This window comes from Saccostrea cucullata, unplaced genomic scaffold, assembly GCF_032062105.1.
Source record: "Saccostrea cucullata isolate Sc308-1 unplaced genomic scaffold, CSIRO_AGI_Scuc_v1 ctg9531, whole genome shotgun sequence".
NCBI classification, from domain to species: Eukaryota; Metazoa; Mollusca; class Bivalvia; order Ostreida; family Ostreidae; genus Saccostrea; species Saccostrea cuccullata.
In genome coordinates, this window is record NW_026924291.1 from 3,419 (window position 1) to 21,881 (window position 18,463).

General features: G+C 33.0%; 2 protein-coding genes and 1 long non-coding RNA gene across 3 annotated transcripts; 1 reads left to right on the forward strand and 2 right to left on the reverse strand.

Annotated features, from left to right (window-relative positions):
* The first annotated feature begins 5,084 nt into the window (after positions 1–5,084).
* LOC134266145 (zinc finger protein 883-like) lies at positions 5,085–6,906 on the forward strand. Its single transcript, XM_062748386.1, has one exon. The coding sequence runs from the start codon at positions 5,171–5,173 to the stop codon at positions 6,656–6,658; it is 1,488 nt and encodes a 495-aa protein (XP_062604370.1). The 5' UTR covers positions 5,085–5,170; the 3' UTR covers positions 6,659–6,906.
* Positions 6,907–10,608: 3,702 nt separating this feature from the next.
* LOC134266147 (uncharacterized) lies at positions 10,609–13,361 on the reverse strand. The gene is made up of 6 exons (XM_062748387.1): positions 13,276–13,361; positions 13,114–13,163; positions 12,791–13,018; positions 11,207–11,405; positions 11,021–11,106; positions 10,609–10,922 (listed from the first exon to the last, which is right to left on the reverse strand). Exons 1-6 carry the CDS (start codon positions 13,359–13,361, stop codon positions 10,681–10,683), a joined length of 891 nt encoding a protein of 296 aa, XP_062604371.1. The 3' UTR covers positions 10,609–10,680.
* A 459-nt stretch (positions 13,362–13,820) lies between these two features.
* Positions 13,821–14,304, reverse strand: LOC134266146 (uncharacterized). The gene is made up of 3 exons (XR_009991902.1): positions 14,200–14,304; positions 14,044–14,099; positions 13,821–13,949 (listed from the first exon to the last, which is right to left on the reverse strand). It is a non-coding gene; the product is annotated as an uncharacterized LOC134266146 (long non-coding RNA).
* Positions 14,305–18,463: the final 4,159 nt, after the last annotated feature.

Here is an 18,463-nt window from a genome sequence, read left to right on the forward strand (position 1 = left end):
TTTACGTTCTCGTTCGTGGCGTAGTAATACACAGTGTAAGACAGAAAAATCTCACACTGCTGTCTCACACCGGACAAGTCAATCTTACACTGGTGATTATGCGAGAATATTATATCCCATTTGGGCGATTGGTCCCAACCTGATTAAGCAGATTTTGAAACCTTTGTCTTAGTACATTTATAACTTGTTGGATTACTTGATCAATGAACAAATATAGATGACCCTTTTTGGCGCCTGAGAATATCAGACGTAGAAATACTTTATTTCAAAGTTGTGGAATAGTTAAACATGGTATTAAAGTTGCAGAGACATTTAGAAAAGAGAAATCAACAGATAAATATTCTAGTGTCCCAGTGGCAGATTCAGGGGGGTTTAGGGGGGTTCGAGAACCCCTCCCGCTCATTGACTTTTTTTTTTACAAGTGCCATTTTTTTCATTTCTGTATAACAGTGAAATATACATCAACTACTTAACAGGAATTCACTTTCCACTTGAACACACACAATACACAGGTATAACAACAGAGGGAGAGAGAGAGAGAGATCAGGGTATAGTCCATGCATCTAGTGAAGTCACAAGATCATATACATCATGTACATGTACAGTAAAATGTAGTCACTAGTCAGGTATTAACAACAGAAAACTGCATAGTAATGGTGCGGCTTAGTAATATTCCTTTAATGTTGATAAAATAATGTTTTTTTTTAACTACTTGAATGAACTATTATTCAGAAATTTTTGGCCATTTTAAAAATTAATTTTTTTTTTTCTACAAAATCAGGTTGTCTTAGCAAAACCTTCTAGTTTTGATAGATTCTTCAGTTTATGTAATTTTTTCTTCAGTTTGAAATATCATTAATAGTACATGTGTGTTTATAAGTTAGGGATTCTGAAAAGAATTAATTTTAAATTGATTGAAAGTGTATAAAAATTGCACATTGATCAGTTGTATCTTAGAAGTCAGCTTGACATATGACTAAATTAATTGAAGGTGCATTTAAAGTGAAGACAATTTGACATCAACTGCTTGTATTCTTAAAATTGTCAGATTTAACAATTGTTTTAAAGCAAGGTCTGAAGTCTTGTGTTAAAGTTAAATTGAATTCAAACATTTTATTTTTCTAAATTCGGAAAAATTCGTGATGATCGGTCTTAAAAAAGCTACAAAAAGTACAAAAAATGCTGGAAAATGCACCATTTTGAACCACGAAAACAAAATTCCACTGTGTCCTTGTCACAAAGATCAACAGCATGCTTATAAACTAGTCATTATTACAGCATAAATCATGAACAAAAGCAAATTATTCTTAATTCAGTTTCCTCTAATTTTGACTGTGTTCACAAGGAAGAGGATGAGGAAAGCTTTTGATTGACTGACGCAAACTGGTGGGAAAAGATTACTTTAACTTCAAATTTCATCACACTTTACCTAAACCTTCCTCTCAGAGTTCTTGTTTCTCATTCAGACACCTCTGAAGTGAACTTGCACGAAGATATATTCCAAGTACTGTTAAAATTAATTAAATATTTCTAGATCTACTTAGAAAATATCTATCTTAAAACTGTTAAGAAAAGAAGTAATTGTGCACACACTTAACATGCTGAACATGTTTAATTATAATAAATTAATACATATGCACACATTTAACCTTTACTAATTTATATACTAAAGTAAATCACACACATAATTATATCCCTTATCTATTGAACAACATAGTTGTGCACATTTCTATTTCACATATTGATTTACACATTATTGATTCAAATTCTTTTAAATTATTTCAGATCCCCTGCCTGACAGTGGTTGTGGAGGCCTGTTGTTTTATACTTTCCAGCAGACAAACACAAATTACCGGGATAAGTGAGGTAATTATAATCGGATCAGGCCTCGGCACCAAAAACTGTGAACAGACCTAAGTCAAAACATTGATTTTGAATTGCTTGTCATTTACAATACTTTGGTTTTAAAAAATGTGCAGGTTTGCAATGTATAATATTTAAATGTAAAATTGGTAAAATTTTGTGTTCGTCATCAAAATTATTTTAAAAGTTACATTGATTTGAAATTTTCACTGAAGCATGATAAGTGTGTTCTCAGTTAAGGGTCTTAGGGATCAGGTCTTATTTAAGGAATAACTGTCTAATTTTTTGGTTTTATGATGTGATCAATCAATTGATTGCATGATAATTTGCAAAATGCATAAAATTTTCATGCAAGCCAATCGATGGATCATCATCATGAAACCAAAAAATCCGATTTATTTATCATATACATGTATTTTTGAATCCTTAGGTTTTAACATTTTATACTATACTCTTCAAAAAAAGAAACGCATAGTAGAATTTTAGTGACATATTGAACATAAAGATCATTTAGTAAAATCATGCATTGATAAAACAGAAATGTGGAAAGCATCAGGAATACTATCTTAATGTCATAATTACTCAATAATTTTAAAATTATCGTCAGTTTAAGACCATTAAAGATCAATATCTGGTATGCCCCCCGCAGACACAAATGATAACCACAAACGGCATCAAATGGAAGCAAATTTGTGAAATAAAAACTGTATAGAAATACTCTCCCACTCCAAATGTAAAACTTTGGTCAGCTGTTGCGGGGTCTGGGGATGCGATTGTTTTTGGCAAATCACGTCAATCCATTTTGTCCAATGCTGCTTAATTTGGATTAAATCTAGCGATTTAGATGACTGTGGCTGAAACAGATTGTTGTTTCTTTGCAAGAGTAGGTCTGTCAAACGAGCCATATGTAGCTGTGTATTTTGAGATTGCAATACGGCTCTAGGATTCTGCAAAAATTGAAGGGGTATGTCTAGGTAGAAAATGGTTAGAGTACCCTTTTCCATCAGAGTCCATTAAAGTTGAACCAAATCAATTTTTCTTTCTTATAATACCGTTTTCCATATCATTACACTACCACCACCAACTTTTTTAACGTCCTGGAGGCAGTTATCTGTCAAAGATTCATTACAGATCATAAGCACTCTTAAACTTATAAGAGGCTTTCAGATAAACATTCTGGACTAGAAGGTTAACCAAAATGTTCAGCAGCGATGCTGTGGTCATACTCTATTGATCTGAGATCTTTGAAGTCTACATTTGGGGTGTTGTGGAGTCGGAACAATAGCATGAATAATCCTCTTGCAATAATTCTTAGACAACTGAAAACGGTCTTGTTAGATGATCTGTGCAGTTCAGGGATAGCTAATGCTTTAGATGACGTCCTTGCATTACATTCATACAATTAACGTATTCCTCGGAAGTGATGCGGGGCTGCTGATGTCACATGTAGTCTACCATATTTTTTGCGAACATTGTATGTTCGATGTTAATGGTTGATGTTTTATGGGTTAGATATGTTCTGTGTGTAACATTAAAACCTCTTGCAATTGTAGATTGCGGTACCCCTGCTTCCAGTCGCCCATTTTCCTTTTTGTGCCTTGCAACTGTCAGATGAAGCATTTTTAGGAAGCGTCATTTTTCAGAAAAAATTAGATTCAAAATATCGAGAACCCCCGCTTTTGATAGCCCCTTTGTACCTAAAGGAATTGCATCGGAAGTTGACAAATGAAAATTGAGATCAAAATTTTGGGGGAAATTTTGCAAAATCGGGTCTTTTTGTCTGTGAGACTTGTAGAATAGCTGTAAAGTAAACAATTGCATTAAAAAATCATGCATTTTACTCGAATACATCGTATCCAAACAAAAATAAAAGGTATGACAAAACTATCATACATTTTTCAGGGCATCGTTCCCACTATGCGTTTCTTTTTTTGAAGAGTATAGTTTAACATTAAATACAGAAAAAATAGGTAAAAATTTCTGCGCACATGATTGATTTCTAGGTCGACAAAACATTCCTCAGTCAAGTTATAATAAGATCCAATAGTATGTTTTACATTTACATTTCATTTGATAATCTAACAACCAAGCTATATGATAAACGTGATGACTTTAACTTTTCTATCATCAACTTCCCGTACGTACATTTGTATGTAGTAATATACCTTCATCACCTGCATACGGAGTGTATATATCTCTTAGTTGATTTGATATGCAAGAGCAGGCTTTACTTATGAAGAATTTTTAAAACGAGGTAAATTATTGACAACCAAGTTGATGAAACAAGAATATCGACAGTCTCATTTAAAGTCATCATTTTGCAAGTTCTATGGTCGATACAATGACCTTGTCAGCAAATACAATTTATCATTTTGTCAGATGCTGACTGACAATTTTCATACTAATTGTAAGTCCATTAATTATACACTGAATTGACGATGGATTTTCCCGTTATTCCCTGATCATGACAAGGAGCACATGGCGGGTGTGACCGATCCAGAGGGGATGCTCACTCCTCCATGGCATCTGATCCCACCTCTTATGTTTAAGAGGTCTATGTTTGCTCTACTCCTGTTTTGTATTGTTTTATGGACTTTGAAAATTAAAACTGTTCGTTATCTCCATATCCTTCATTTGACAAATCTGATTATAGATATACAGATTCATTTTTCTTGAGTGAAAACTAGAGCCAATTTAAAGAATCATTAATATGTGTAGCACCTAAAAAAAAATCTGTAAAAAGTGGAGGGCCAAAAGTATATCTTAATTAAATTCAAACTGTTAAAAAATTCTGCTGACCTCCCCCCCCCCCCCCCCCCCCCCTCAAAAAAAATGGGGAGGGAAACATGTATCATTTGACAGTGAGGACAAGACTGAAATTGGTATTTAAATTAAATAAAGTTTACATGCAGCATGTGTATAGAAGTAATATCTAAAAAAAAAAATAAATTCATTTCTGTAGAACTGCAAAGCCTTATCATTCTAAGAGGTTTACGTGGGGTCAGATTGTCAAGGGAATAAAGAGGGCTCTCTTAAACATAAAAAGCAAGTCATCTAGAACAGCAAGCAACATATGCATAGTGATACTAAACAAAATTATGTGAAATACAAAAAAAAATTAAACTTACCTTGTTTTACACATATTCCTGAAAAACACTTGGAAGAATTGGTATTTTTAAAAAAATGTCAGTTATGTTTTTAAAATTTTTATTTGCAGGTTTTCCCTGCATTGGTGTCATCTAGACTACCCTACCAGCTTTATCATATATCATATTTATCAATAAAGAAGATTTTATTAAAATCAAACATGGAACACACTGAAAATAACTCCACAACTTCTACCTCTGATAGTGATGATCTAATGAATGATCAGGCTTGTGAAATGGTGTATAGAAACGGACAAGTTTTTGTTAATGAAAAGGCTTATGAAATGGCTTACAAAAATGATCACGATCTTGTAGATGAGCAGGCCGGTAAATCTGAGAACACTAATGATTCTCTTGTCAATGATCAGGACTGTGAAATGGTGTACAGAAATGGCCAAGTTTTTGTTAATGAAAAGGCTTATGAAATGGCTTACAAGAATGATCAAACTCCTGTTGATGACCAGGCCTGTGAAACTCAGAGCACAAATCGTGTACTTGTTAATGATCAGACCAGTGGAAAAGAGTCCAAAACTGATGATTCAATGGAGCAGTTTAGCAGTTCTTGTATGGAAGTGATGATGAATCTTGGAATATATAACAATTTAAATGCAGCATCAGGGAGTGGTCCTTCTGAGGAAGGCAAACAAATTCCCTGCACTGCAAACTCTACTGAGAGTCAAACTCCAAAGAAAGAGAGCAAAAGTAAAGCAGGTACAAGTAATATTGTAAAAGAAAAAGGCCCAAAAGCAAAGCCTTATATATGCTCACTATGTGATAAAGCTTTTAGCGTATTGCAGACTTTAAAGAAACACTTGAGGGTTCATACTGGTGAAAAACAGCCCTATCTGTACAAGTGTCATATCTGTTCCAAGGAGTATGTTAAAAACTCCACCCTGCGGATCCACTTTCAGAGGCATCACCCTGATTCTGATGATAAACCTTTCAAATGTCCCGTCTGCGGAGAGTCATTCTCCCTTCTGGCCGAGCAAAACGAACATTTAAAAGAACACAAAGATTACAAACCAGTCACGTGTAACATATGCGGAAAAGGATTCACTCGAAAAATGGGGCTTCATCTGCACATGCTGAATCACTCCGAAACCAGACCTTATGGCTGTGAAACTTGTGGCAAGACTTTCACATTCGAAATGCATCTTCAACAGCATCAGAAATCCAACAACTGCTTGAAGTTTTTTACCTGTGAAATTTGTGGGAAAGTTCTTGCTTCAAAACAGACTTTAGTTTTGCATAAGATGATTCACACTGATGAGAAGAATGTGGAGTGTGAGGTGTGCATGAAGAAATTCAGGTCAAAGGGTTTACTTAAAAGACACAGTCGTATTCACACAGGCGAACAGCCTTACCAATGCGAGATTTGTGGAATGAGGTTCACACGTAAGCCGCCTTTGGTAGAGCATATGTCAACACATACTGGCATTAAACGTCATCTTTGTGAAATTTGCGGGAAGGAGTTCAATTGTAGTACCTACTTTAAGGCACACAAGCGGATTCATAGTGGGGAAAAGCCTTATGAATGTGAAACATGCGGACAAAAATTTACACAATGTTCACATTTGAGAAGACATGAAAAGATTCACATCAGGAATGCCTGGACTGCAGGAAGGTTTACCATTGGTTCTATACTTTAAAATAGACATGTCAAAAAGACCCATTTTTCTTTTGATCATTTTAGATAAGGGTGGAGATTTTTTTCAAAATCACATATATTAAGTTATTTCTAACCATTCACTACTGTGTAATTTTTAGACTTTTTCCACAACTTTTATGATGTTTGTATTTTTATTATGATATTCTTTAGATAAAGACTTTAAATGAAATTCATATTTTTCATTAAAAAAAAATATATATTTATTTTGCACTTTCGTTAAGATAACGATTTCTAAATCATAAAAAATAGTGACATTCTTCATATTATTATGAAACTAAACCTCTATAGTCATCTGAATAAAACAGAATGTCTACACACCTGTAGTAAAGTTTCATCCAATGTTTATCATGTTTATCAGCTTCATACCTTCTTTCGTTGTAAACATAAACCTAAAACATATTGTATATTGAGTTTGAAAGTGTTTTTCTTAAGATTTTATGCCTATATATAGGTTATGCTTGAGCATTTTTCTGTCATTCTTGAACCATCTTGTAGCATATACAGTGTATTTGAAAGAGTTTTTAGAGTCATTTTTTATGCACTTTACATAATTATTTTTCTTTTAAAGCTGGTTGGCAGACGTTTGCAGAGAAATTTATTGAACGTGTAGATGTACGTCCATAATAATGTGAAATTGTGTATAAAACTATAATAGAAATATTTAGATTCAGTCCATAATAATGTGACATTGTGTTTAACACTGTAATATAAATATGTAGATGTAGGTCCATTATTTGAAATTATTAGATTATTATTAATAAAATTAAGAAATTAATGTATTTCTTTTTATTTCATAACTGAAATGAGAGTAAATATAAAATTGGGTTTTCTGATAATGAAACCATGGCAATTTACACTAAATTGTCTTCGGATTTACACCACTTCTTCAATATATTGTTGCACAGTACTTGAAGTTTCTCCTTCACTACTGTTAATATCATAGTAAGAAGTGAAGTAAAGAAAGAGGCTTAATTGAACATTTACTGGAACTCATTGAGTTGGAAGCCCCAACTAGTTTTTTTTTTCTACTATAGAAGATTTTGAATAAATTCTGCCTCAAAGGATAAGATATATGGAGATAATCGAATATCATCCAAGCTCAAAAGTCCATTAAACAATAAAACTTGGAGTAGAACATGGATTTCAAAACATCAGAGGTGGGATCAGGTGCCATGGTGGAGTGAGCACCCCCTGCAAACGATCACATCCGCTGTGTGCTCCTTGTCATGATTGGGAAATAACGGGAAAATCCGTCGACAATTGGCTGTTTAAATAATGGTCTATCAATAAGTATGAAAACGTTAGTCAGCATTTGACTCAATGTTAAATTGTATATATAGTGACAAGGTCACTGTATCGACCATAGAACTTACGAAATAATTACTTTAAACGAGACTGCTGATATTCTTGTTTCATCAACTTGCTTGTCAATAATTTACCTCGTTTAAGAAATTGTTCATACGTAGAGCATGCTCTTGCGTATCGAATCAACTGAGATTTATACTGTAAACCAACTTTTATTCGCGACGACTTTATTTCGCGATTTTGCGAAGATAAAATATGAAATATGATTAATTAATTAATAATTAAAATTGATAATTAAAATATGAAATATGATTATGATTAATTTTCGCAATCAAGCCTGTGGTTAATAGACACAGATACTTTATGAACTGGTTCGCGATGATAAGTCTGTCGCGAAACTCGCGAAAATTTCTCGCACGCGAATAATAGTTGGTTTACAGTATACTCCGTATGCAGGTGATTATGGTATTTTGCTGCATAAGTATAAAGGGAAGTCATCACGTTTATCATAAAGCTTGTTTGTTAGATTACCATTAACGTCTTTTTCAAGCAAAATATCCAAATATGAAACAGATGTGTCAGACGCTGTGGTATCCTTGATGTTATGCTCACCAGAGGCGTAGTCACAAACAAACTTAAAAGTGGGGGGGGGGGGGGGGGGGGCTCAACTCCAGAAATTCTTTAACAAGCAAAAAAAAAAAAAAAAAAAAGATATAAAAATTTTTTACAAAAACGGAAAACCTATTTTGTTGGGGGGGGGGGGGGGGGTTGTGGGGAGGGGGGGTAGTGGCCAACTTTTTAAAAGGCAAGTTAATTTCAATTCTAATTTTTCCACAATTCTTTGATATAACTATACTAGGGTCTAAAAAGTGAGGGGGGGGGGCAACTATCCCTTCAATGAACATTTCCTATAGTAAAGGTAAAGTTGGGGGAAAATAGCTGTGATTGTGTTCATCATTAAAAAGTGGGGGGGGGCACAGACATACTCTTGCCCCCCCCCCCCCCCGATCTGAAAGTGGGGGGGGGGCTAGTGCCCCCGCTGCCCCCCTGTGACTACGCCTATGCTCACCATAATACATATCATATCAACATAAGAATGGAAATTACCATTATTAATTGACAATACGTAACAATATCTAAATGAGTTGAAGACCATGCACAGCAAGTGTTTTCTCCTTTTCGCGAACAACATTTTGCACAAATTCTGCTTCATATGAATACAAAAATATGTCTGCTAAGAAATGGGCGAAGTTGGAGCGATTTCTTTAAGGTCTTTATTTTCAACTATTCACCAGTAATGACGCATCCAACGGGACTGTGGTAGAATGACGAAAAAAGATCAATACCATGATAGAGATTTTGTTTGAGATCTTCAATTTCTAAGTAATAAAGGGTTCGCTTATTGAAATGTTTGGACGCGACATTTTGAGAATATATGGAATCTCGCAATGAGGAAAGGAAGGGTGAAGACCAACTTGAAGTATGATGGAATGCAAGACTGAACTTTTTTATAATTACGAATATTACTTATGTTCACAACATCAGTTCCTTTGTTTGCAAATTTAATCTTGAGGAAACGACGAGTCGGGTTAGAATAAGCCTTTGACAAACGTTCACGTACTTGTTTAAAGAGAATGCGTTAGGTACCATCCAGAATCACAAAATCTAACTTGTATTCTGCATTTGAAAAGTCTATTTTAATTCAAGTTCTCCAAAACAACCCTTTTAAAAATTTTAAGTGTGATGAAAGCCTAGTTGTGTTTTCTTACCTTACCCGTTGATGTAAAATAGTTCCACAATTAAATAAGGCGAAAACCGATTGCAGCGTTTTGTATGTATGGAAAAATGTTTATGAAGCGATGATGAGAAAATACTTATCTATCAGAATCATTGTACAGTGTATCAAGGTGTTGAATACATATAACCTCTCGCTGAATACTGTAAGTAATTGTGGGTGCTTCTTTCGTCTTATGTCCCTTTATTCCAAAAATCTTTTGAAAAGCAATGTTACTCCTAATAAATGTTTAAAACATTTAAATGGCTGTTGTTTAATTATGAGTAATTTGAAAGAATAAAAAAAGAAAACTTAGAGCTAATTTTTCTTGATTACATCTGAACAACTTGATTTTTTTCTCTGCATTTTGTTACTTTTTCTTAGCAATGATGCAATAAGTAATTAAGTCATATTTGTACAAACCGGACTGGATATTTTACATGGGATATGTCATACTTAAATATATGCTTTATAATTTAGTTAGTGAATGTTGTCTATTTCCTTCTATTAAATTAATATGAAAGTAAACCACCCTTTTCCTAGTATTTTAAACAAACAAACATGTAACAGATGACGCTTTTATTGGAACCAATTTTATTTATTTTTTTGATTCATATATAAAAAATTTCCTTGTTCTTTTAAATATAAACTCTATTAATAGAAACATTCAGGAAATAAAAGTCTTTCTGGAAATGTGTAATGAAGAGTTTTACGAAAAAAAATATTGGAATGTCTGCCTTTACATTCAATACAGAGAATAAAATAAAACAAAACAATTTAGATCTCAATTAAGAAATAATTCTTTGCTAGAAGAAATAATCTTTAAAAAGTCATCCCCTATCTCTCTTTAACTTTTCTCTCCCTCTAACGAACATAGCAACAGCTTATTCTGTAAATTCTGTACTCCTATGGAACTCAAAATTTTACGCCGATCTGTCTTTTTGTTCTTCTTGTTCACTGCTGCCACCTTTTATATTGTTCTTTTCACGGGTCTTGTTAATACACGTGTAGTTCTCTTCACTGGTCTTGTTCATGCACGTGTAGGTCTCATCACTGGTCCTGTTAATACAAGTGTAGTTATCAGAGTGGTCAGTCGTGCCTTGGATAAACTCTCTTTCGTATACAGAATAAGGAGAAGCTGATTTTTCAACAGAATATTCGTTTTCTAAAACGGAATTTAAAACGTTACATCAGCAATATAATTATACAATACTGGAATGAATTTAAGATATTTATTTTCTAAATAACTATTTTATACAGTACCTCTAACACTGCATTTGCAGCTTTCATATATGTTCTTCTCATGGCCTTCCTCGTCTTTTCGGACGATTTTATGACTTTTCATGTTTCTGAGTAGAAATATTTTTTATCAGTGTCATTTTGTACAACAATATTCTAAAGAATCAATGATTTGGTTTTGTATGAGATCGCGTTTGATAACACCCTTACCCGTCATAGTTCCTCATCTGTGACCAGGGTTGTTCATACCGGGGACCTTCATTTTCATCATTGTCATTTTCATCATCTTCGTCTAAATCATCACGCTGTGGCTGTTCATCTCCTAATATTATTCTGCAGTAGATATTTTCAGCCCCGCCACTTTGAAGATCTCTAACCCTATGTCCCACGATCTCCTTGAGCTTTGAACCTTAAATTGCGTTTTTGTTGGTTATAAATAAACAGATAAACAGATACATTGCTTTGATTTTGGCCTGGAAAGCCTCGATCGATATATCCCATACGAAAATGTGTAGTTGACCGTCAACTAGTCGTCAACTAGCCGTCAACTAGCCGTCAACTGATAATTCGAAAACAGTTGACCACTCGGAGTTGAATGCTTTTCTGAAAAGCGATCAACTGATTTGCATAAAACGGCCAGTTGACCATTAGTTGAATGCTAATACTTTGAAATTTCATCGGAAACAAGAGTTGACCACTAGTTGAACACTCCAACTTGTTAAAAAAAATTCTCCCACGCTACATTTATGTTGGGTTCAATATTACATTACTAGTATCATGGATCGGGTTTGTTATACCATAATTATAACAACCAAGATTTGAATCAGTACATGTGTGCTTTTTGTAGAAGGTGGGAATTTTTATTTTAAACATTATTGTTTTCGTGATGTTTCAGCGTGTGAAATATCTCATGTACTATTGTAAGTATATAAAATTTAAAGATTTGTTTTAGTAAGCTTGCTATTTTTAAACACATAATAGGAATACAAAAAACTGTAGCCAGTACTCGTAGGTCCCTATTTTTGTGTACTTTTTTAAATATTGAAAGAATTCTGAAAACTTGTAATGCATCAAGTGTTTTGTTGTGTTTCTTGTTGTGTTGGTAAAATATACCATTGCTTTAGACTAATTCTATAAATAACCTTTTCTGCACAGAAAATGAAGAAGGCATGTAACAACTTATGAGAGTGTACCAGCTCAATTCATTTATAATGCATTTAGATTTACAAGTACAATTTAGAAATTCCATTGTTTTGACTTTTCATATTTTCAAGAACATTGCTTGTCTTAGATTTCAAATATCCCTCCTTTTTTCAAATATTTAATGAATGCAACCTACGTACACTAATAGAGTATTCAACTAGCGGTCAACTGCAAAGGAAATAGTGGAGTATTCAACTAGCGGTCAACTGCAAAAGAAATAGAGGAGTATTCAACTAGCGGTCAACTGCAAAGGAAATAGTGGAGTATTCAACTAGCGGTCAACTGTAAAAGAAATAGAGGAGTATTCAACTAGCGGTCAACTGCAAAGGAAATAGAGGAGTATTCAACTAGCGGTCAACTGCGAAGGAAATAGAGGAGCATTCAACAGTGGTGCACTCTATGCAAATGAGTTGATCGCTCCCTCATTTGCATGGCAAAAATTCAACTAATGGTCAATTGACGGTCAGTTGAACGTCAAATAGTAGTCAACTGAATACTCCGATTGAATTCTAATAGTACTTTTTCATATGGATCCTCCTTAAGCAAATATTAATTTACTGTATCTTATTACAATATTTTCATATAATTTACTTCTAGAAATGACTCCATTTTGCTCTGCTTTGTGTACATTGTTCGGGTTGAGGTCATTGTAAATGTTTCTGGTTTGAGGATCTAAATAGGCATCGTCACACATCGCTTTGTTTCGTTCTGCCAGAACCCGGCAACCTGTAGCTATCAGACCTTCCTCTTGCCCCTCATTCAACATGTTTTCCATGTTTTGGATAGTTGTAATATTAGCATTTCCAGTGTGGTAAAATACTTTGAGGAAAATCATAGAATATTTAATTTTTATCAATGATGAAATTGCCAAAAAATTAATTTAATGTTTATTCTCGTTATTTTGTTGTCAATACCTGATGGTTCAAACTGAATACGTCTAGTTCGGAATTTCATTTCAATGAACCTAAAATGGAATAGAATCTGATACATTCCTTTATTATTGATAGTTTGATTTGGATTGAAATAGCTTTCATTAATTGATTACATATTTTTCACATGTTGCCATATTTGTTTACCAGGATTTGATGTAACACGTCACTCCAACTATGGCCAGTGTACCGATACACCCAATAAAGGTAAATGTTAGGTTGTTCCAAGTCATTTTCTCCTTTGATTTTGTTTGAGATTCATTCGTTATTAATTTCGTCTCTGTCGATGATGTTGTATGGTCTTTAAATTACATAGAAAATATTTATGATGACATAAACGTTATTAGGAACTTTTAATTAGAAGTGTAAACTCATTCTAAACGAACATAAGAAACTAAAATATTTAAGATTTGAAGAACGAATAAGTCTGTTGATTTTGAAATAATTTTCAAACTTAATTTATACAATAACATGTACCCTTCTACATTCTATTTAATTAGAAATTTTTACTGCGCGAACGTAGTCTAAAATTCTTTTGAGTATAATTGTAAAACCGTTTTTGCTTGATTTATTTGGTTAAAAATGCTTGTACAAAAGTGTAAAATCAATGACCGTTTAAACAACCTTTACCACTTTACGAAATAGAGGAACTATTAATGCGATGGTTTCGAATGTGGACCACATACCTGTGTGTATCAGACATCCTTTGATATTATTACAGTATATATCCGCACAATTACATTTGTCTTTGCAAAGCTTTCCAAAGTATCCTGAAGGACATGTTCCACTGCAGTTTGTGCCAATTGTGCCTATAGGACATTCTATTCCAAAAATAATCCTATATTAGTAGACCCATGACATCTCAGTGATGTATATAAATGGCTAAATAATATTCACAGTCATTAATATACTCACCCAAACACCGACCATTCATATTCTCGTAGTGATTGAAACAACATTTTCCATTTTTACTGTGATTAAAAACAATATTTAAAGTTTTATTGACCCAACAGAGAGCAAAATTAAACTTTCAATTTTTTCTTCATCAAATATTAAAGATAATTCTCATACCTGTTTCTACAACATTCAACAATGTGATTTGTTGTTAATAGTATAAAGGTATTGAAAATTGCTAAATTCTGCATATTCCTGACGAAATATCATAACAAAATCAAATCTGAGGTATTGTTACATCAGTTTTATTCTAGCTTCCCTGTACAACATTGTTTTCATTGATATGAAACGACAATAGTTCCATTACGCCCAAAACACCGAAGGAAGTTTTAGAGAAATATTCATCAAAATTATGTAGTTGTTCTCAATGGTCTTCAAAAATTATAATATCAAAACCACTGGTACGGATTGGTGTAGCAAACCTTTGTTATGAAAACCAAATGGAAAGCAGGTGCATACAATAGTTATGTGGTTCTACGAATCGTATATTTTCTCTGAAAATTTCAATTACCTCTCGTACCTTTTATAGAGATGACCTTCCAATTGGTACTGAAGTAGTATTTGTTGGGTATTAAAGAGACACTATTAAAGAATTAGAATGTAATTGAAGAACAAAATAATGTGTTTTGGAGGCCCTTGTTTCCTCCACACCTATTTTGTAATGTTTAGGTGATTTTTGTATTGGAATACTGTTTGTTATCTCCGCATATGTCATGTCTTATATTGAATATTCACAAATACAATATCAATCAAGGGGAGAAATATACTTCAAGTATATCTGCTGTTAAAAAAAACATTTTTATGAAACAGATGCTGAATAATGTTATGAACAACTGATCGACCAAAAACAATAAACTTTACAAATATGTATGTACATTAAACGCGGACCGCTGAGAAATCCAGGGCTTGGAGGAGTAAACATCTCTGTTTACATTTCATCCTTGACTCGAATCCTATCAAAGACAACAGAAGCAATCAAAATGCTTAATTTCTATGTTTGTTTTTTTTGTTTGATTTACGAGTTTCCTTTTTTGAAAAAAAGCATCTGTCAATAAAGTCAGGGAGCCTGGACTTTTATTTCTCCTGGGAAATATTTTATATGAAGTTGGTAAGTGGGAATTTTTTATTTTGTTGATTTTGATAAACTTTTGTGATTTCAAGTGATCTGAAGGTTTCTTGGATTTTTTTTATTATCCACATATGATTTGCATCACTTCTTGAGCATATTATTTAACAGTACTCTTAAATATTCTCCTTCACTACTGTTGATATCTTTGTGAGGAATAAAGAAAGAGAGTAATTAGTAGCACATTTACCGGAATCTGCTTGTATCTTTGTTTATAAGTATTATTATGAAGTTTTTGTATCTAATACCGATACGGTTACTTAAATTTAACTAGCTTGTTTCGAATACTTAAAAATATTCACAAATGACATATGATATATGACATCTGATCCCACCTCTAATGTTTCGGAGGTCCGTGTTTGCTCTGCTCCTATTTTGTATTGTTTTATGGACTTTGAAATTGAATACTGTTCGTTATCTCCATATCCTTCATCCAGCCCATGCTTTGAAGTATTTGCTCCTTAGAAAGGGAGAATTTTATATTTGCAAATTGTAAATTCACATTTAATCTATAACATGTTAAAACATAAGATAAAATGTTAAGGCTTACAGTAGTCTTTAACTCGACTGATTAATATATTGACGACGTATTATTAATTATTAACAATAACTTCTTATTTTTAATCAACTCAGTAAGGTAAGATTATACTATGCACACACCTTTTGACATCAGAGACGACTGCTTTTACAAAGAATGGAGCTCATGAGTATTCATACCTTGTGTAGCTCTAATTGATTTAGTTGAAGTTGCCTTAATAAATAACATTCTGATTTCACTTGCAAGTACTCTGAAGACGATTTAAAAATGTTTGAGTGTCTGATTGACAAATGCAAATCATGTTGTACGTCCAGAAATTAGTCCCATTGATAACAAACGTATTTCTATATATGTAGCAGAGTTTAATCAAAACCTTCTACATCAGAAGAAGAAATACATTTATTGTGACCTTTAAACTGACATTTGAAGATGCATTCTTAATTTAAAGAAAGTTACTTCCATTCACATACCCCCTGGAATCGAAGGAATATATGGAGATAACGAACAGTATTCAAGATCAAAAAATCAATTTAAGAATACAGAATGAAAGCAGAGCTAAAACAGACATCCTAAACATCAAAGGTGGGATCTGGTGTCATAGAAAATTGGACATCCCCTACCGACCAGTCACACCCACCATGTGGTAATAACGGAATAACCCGTTGACAATTCAGTGTGTAAATAACAGATTATTAAAAAGTATCAAAAACGTCAGTCAGTGTTTAACTTGATGATAAATTGTATGTGCTGACATGGTCATTGTATCGATCATAGAACTTACAAAACGATGGCTAAAAACGAGACTGTTAATTGACATTCTTATGTTTTTTAATTTGTCAATAACGTACGTTGTTTAAAACACTGTTCATACAAAGATCATTATCCTGCAGATCAAATCAACTGAGAGTATATATGAATCCCGTATGCAGCTGATGAAAGTATATTACTGCATAAGTAAGGAAAGTTGACAATTCATAAGTTAAAGTCATTTCGTTTGTCATGAAGCTTGGTTGTTCAAAAACTATTAACGGCCTTTTCAAATAAAATATATTAATTTGAAACAGTTGTGTCAGGCTCTGTGGTCACTTTTATTTCAAGCTAACCAGGATACATTGTGTCAATATAAGAATAAAAAAACATGTTCATTGTTAATGGACCATACGTCGTTGATATATCTAAGTATTGAGATGAAGGCCACCACAAGTAATTTTTTTCCTTTTCTTTCATGAATTTATTTTCTTGTTCACATGAAAACGTACTTTGAAAGAAAAATCCAAAGTTAACATAGAACAAATATGTTATTAACTGGAGTAAATCCGGGAGGGAGGATACTACCTAATTTTAGAAATAAACAGTAGCTTTTGAAAGAATCCAATAAAACTATCGACAAAAAGCTAATAACGACAAAAGGCAAGTCAGTGCAAAAAATACTTTACAGTTTAAAGCTTTGTTTGCAAATCTGAAAAAAACGTCTCATATGGGCGTACATGGACAATCATAAATTCAAGATGTAGGATCAGATGTGTAAACCGTTCATAACCCACTATATTTTGTTCTGTTCCATTTGATTTTTTCTCTACCCCGATCTCCTTCAGAAACTAAGCCTTATCATACTTTCGTATGGCAATGCTATATGGTTCCGAGATCAAACTAACATCTGAATCTGATTTACATGCATCCTCATTCTGTTGAATATCTGTTTCAAATGCATGCATTATGCAATAAGAAGCTCCTTCGTTTTGAGATGTATCACGACAGATTGATTGCTTTATAAAATAGTTTTCCATCTCAGAAGGGTTAATATTTCTTCGTAAGGACAAAACACTGTATTGACTGTTTTCGTCCAAGTTTCCATACACATTTTCCCGCAATTTCATGTTTGATGTATGTCTTTCTTTAAAATTTGCATCCTTGCCATTTTCAAAGTAGTTCCTTTTAGCTTTTTTATTATTGAGGAAAGCATCAGTTTCATCATTCTCAGAGTATACATGTATGTGCAAACGATTTGATGAAAAACTATCACCATGAAACTCAATCATTTTGGAGGATCTTACATCAGCATAAACGTTTTCATTTACTTCATTTTGTATCCCCTGATGAGATGTATCAACCACAGATGTCTCTATTTGTTGAACATCTTTTTCCAAAAGAAAATATATAACATTTAATTTAAGATATGGTGTTTTTTATGCTATAGTAATGAAGGATTGATGACAACTCTTAAATTTTATATCTTGAGCTTGCAAACTGAGTTTTACATTTTTATTGTGACTATTTAAGTTTCTTTTTAAAACGTTGTTACTAAGAATATTTCTTTTTTCAATATACCTTCCCTTGTAGACTCATCAACGGTTGCGTTTCTTTGATTTTTGACATTACGTGGTTTTCTTAATCTTTGATAGAGATTAAAAATCATACATTTTTTATGTACTTTTATAACAATTTTTCAAAGTTTATTTATTATAAAGGCTCTAATGGTGCATAGAGAGAGATTTATAGTTAATATTTCTCAAATTTTATGCATAATATTACGATATATGGAAGGATAATTTAACTCGAAAATATAATAAAGATATTATATTCCATCCAGAAGTTATTGAAATATTATATTTCTGCTCGGCTTTGATTGACACGTCCAGGTACTTTCACAAATTTTGATTTCATTATTATTACTTAAGAAAAGCGACAGATTTAATGTGTATTATTGAAAAATATTA

Excerpts from the sequence above, each read along its gene's own strand:
- LOC134266147 (XM_062748387.1), bottom strand. The coding sequence starts at position 13,361 with ATGACTTGGAACAACCTAACATTTACCTTTATTGGGTGTATCGGTACA. Across the intron at positions 11,406-12,790 it reads AAATGGAGTCATTTCTAGAA|GTTCAAAGCTCAAGGAGATC; the intron begins GTAAATTATATG and ends ACGCAATTTAAG. Across the intron at positions 10,923-11,020 it reads CTGCAAATGCAGTGTTAGAG|AAAACGAATATTCTGTTGAA; the intron begins GTACTGTATAAA and ends ATTCCGTTTTAG.
- LOC134266145 (XM_062748386.1), top strand. The coding sequence starts at position 5,171 with ATGGAACACACTGAAAATAACTCCACAACTTCTACCTCTGATAGTGAT.